We start from the raw sequence: 3,294 nt of genomic DNA on the forward strand, positions 1-3,294 counted from the left end.
AAGAAGAAGTGCTCAGATCTAACTCTGGAAGAGATGAAAAAACAGGCTGCTGTCCAGTGTCTTCGATCTGCATCTGATGAAGTAAGTTTATATTTTATTTCTGAAAAGGGGTGTTTAAAAGTTTACAAATATAACATCTTGACTCTAACAAACCTTAGAAAAATTATCTACTCGTTATCTTACCACTGTAACATAAACATTATTATATTTTTCTTTATGGCATTTATAGAATGTGTTCTTTTATATGTACCATTGTAATTAGAGTATACACAAAAATGTTATGTCCTTTCCTCCATTTAACATATAGAACATCTTGTTAATATATATCTTTATTCTTTTTAGTGGCTAAGTTATATTTCATGAAATAATATTCCAACAACAATATAATATACTTCTTATTGCTGGATATTTATCTTACTCTTGATTTTATCTTTTGTTATGCTCTCCAGGATATTTTCATGTGTGACTTTTTCCTTGGTTTATATTATTTCTTTTTTAAAAAAAATCTTTACCCAAAGGTATATACATATATTTTTAAAAATATTACTGATTTTTAGAGAGAGGAGGGGAGAGGGATAAACAGAAACATCCTTAAGAAACATCGCCAGAACTGGTTTGGCTCAGTGGATAGAGCTTCGGCCTGCAGACTCAAGTGTCCCAAGTTCGATTCCCGTCAAAGTCATGTGCCTTTGTTGCGGGCACATCCCCAGTGGGGGGCATGCAGGAGGCAGCTGATTGATGTTTCTGGCTCTCTATCCCTCTCCCTTCTTCTCTGTAAAAAATCAATAAAATATATTTTTTTAAAAAAAGAAAAGAAACATCTTTAATCAGTTGCCTCCTGCACACCCCCTGCTGGGGATCAAGTCCACAACCTGGGCATGTGCCCTGACTGGGATTTGAACCAGTGACCTCTTGGTTCATAGGTCAGTGCTCAACCACTGATTCACACTGGCTAGGCTCAGGATATGCTGTTTTTTTAATATACTTTTATTGATTTCAGAAAGGATGGGAGAGGAGAGATAGAAACATCAATGATGAGAGAGAATCATTGATTGGCTGCTTCCTGCTCGCCCCCCCACTGGGGATGGAGCCCACAACCCAGGCATGTGCCCTTGACTGGAATCGAACCTAGGACCCTTCAGTCCACAGGCTGACGCTCTGTCCACTGAGCCAAACCAGCTAGGGCGAGGATATATTTTTATTGCTTTTAAGAGAGAGAGAAACATCTATGTGAGGGAGAAACGAGAGAGAAACAGGAATCAGCTGCCTCCTGCACTTCCTTATTGGGGATCAAGCCCACAACCTGGGCATGTGCCCTGACCAGGAATAGAACCAGCGACTTTTCGGTGCTCTTTGGCCCCTTGAGTGTGGCTCTTCCACAAAATATCATGTGCGGGCGCACATACAGTGCGACTGAAACTTCGTGGCCCATGCACAGAAGTCGATACTTTGTGGAAGAGCCACACTCAAGGGGCCAAAGAGCCGCATGTGGCTCGCGAGCTGCAGTTTGCCAACCACTGCTCTAACCATTTGAGCCACCTGGCCAGGGCTATATCACTTCTTTTGTATATATTTCTTGAAGTAGAATAACAGTTATCTAACATTTTAAAAACACTGTATTTGTTTCTAATTTATAAATTTTTGTTTGTATATTAGAAAATATGATTTTCTTAATCTTTTAACATCTCATATAAAATACTTCTCTTTTCCTTCAACATTCTGAAATAACAAAATAATTTTAGAATGTAATCATTTATTTAAATTAGTACCATTAATTCTTGTTTTATTACACACTGTATGATACAATCTCTGAGATCACAATTACTTAGAAAATTATTTTGCTTTACCATTGAGGTAGTGTAAAATTACCTTTATAATGCAAAAGTAAATGGAGAGTTAGAAAAAGCAGTTCTCAAGTGGTAGAATGTTAGCATTTTTTCCACCTTCAGCGAGTTCTCACTAAAAATGGGTATAATTTATTTTATTTAAGTTACTCTAGGCTTTCAATATTCTTTTTTTCCCCCTTTACTTTATATTGTTTCATTGAATGATTTATCTGTTCATGCACCAATGCCTCAGTATTTTACTTTATGGTATTTTTTTTTAATTGATTCAGAAAGGGAGGGAGGGAGGGAGGGGAAGAGAGAGAGAGCGAAACATCAATGATGAGAGAATCATTGATTGGCTGCCTCCTCCCCGCCCCCCCTGGGGATCGAGCCCACGCACGTGCCCTTGACTAGAATCAAACCTGGGACCCTTCAGTCTGCAGGCTGACACTCTATCCACTGAGCCACACCAGCCAGGGCTACTTTTTTATTTCATCTCTCACCTGATTAAAAGACTTCAATGGCTCTCATTGCCTTCAAAATAAGATTAAACTTTTTTTTTAAAAATTTCAGAGAGGAAGGGAGAGGGAGAGAGGGACAGAAACATCAGTGATGAGAGAGAATCATTGATCAGCTGCCTCCTGCACGCCCCACATTGGGGATCAAGCCCGCAAGCCGGGCATGTGCCCTGACCGGGAATTGAACCATGACCTCCTGGTTCATAGGTCAACGTTCAACCAGGAGCCATGCTGCCCGGGTTGTTTCCTCTTTTTTTTTTTAAGCTGTGTGTCCTGGTGTGGGGTTTTTGTGTGTGGTCACCATTAGGTTTGTAGAAAATAAAGTTGCATATAGTACCGTAGTGTTCTTTTTCTTTTGAGTGCATCTGATCTTCATCTTCCTTTGCCAGTTCAGATTTCTATCACCTCCCCTTTTATGTTTTTGTTGCCACAAAATCTTCCTGTATATGCTGTAAGTTTTGGGGTGATGTTATTCGTAGTGTTGTGATCTAATGGTCTTTATTTCAGGTAGACTAACTCCCTTGAATATTTCCTGTAATGGAGGTTTTCTGGTGATAAAGTCCCTCAGCTTCTGTATGTCTGTGTCTGGGAATGTCTTTATTTCTCCACATTTAAAGGATAATTTTACTGGATATATTACTCATGGCTGGTAATCTCTCTCTGACGTTTGCATATTTGGTTCCACTCTCTTCTGTCTTGTAGAGTTTCTGCTGAGAAGGATGAAATTCCTATAGGTCTTTCTTTGTCGGTCACTTCCTTTTTCCCTGGCTGCTTTGAGAATTTTTTCTTTGTCACTAATTTTTGGCAGCTTTAATACCAAGTGCCTTGGAGAGGGCCTCTTGGGATTGAGGTAACTAGGTGTTCTGTTTGCTTCTTGGATTTGAGGCTTTAATTCTTTCCATAGGTTTGGGAAGTTCTCACGCTCTATTGTTTGAATAGACTCTCCTTCC

At 39.4% G+C, this 3,294-nt stretch overlaps 1 protein-coding gene across 2 annotated transcripts in view; it reads left to right on the forward strand.

Annotated features, from left to right (window-relative positions):
* The first annotated feature begins 6 nt into the window (after positions 1-6).
* Positions 7-3,294, forward strand: part of KIAA0232 (KIAA0232 ortholog) — a 32,698-nt gene continuing 29,410 nt past the window's right edge. For both annotated transcript variants that reach the window (XM_015561573.1, XM_015561574.1), the window contains exon 1: positions 7-81. In XM_015561573.1, the coding sequence (XP_015417059.1) occupies positions 34-81 (48 nt within the window). In that variant the 5' untranslated portion in view covers positions 7-33. The remainder of the gene's footprint in view (positions 82-3,294) is intronic.

Source organism: Myotis davidii, unplaced genomic scaffold (assembly GCF_000327345.1).
Source record: "Myotis davidii unplaced genomic scaffold, ASM32734v1 scaffold937, whole genome shotgun sequence".
In the NCBI taxonomy this organism is placed as follows: Eukaryota; Metazoa; Chordata; class Mammalia; order Chiroptera; family Vespertilionidae; genus Myotis; species Myotis davidii.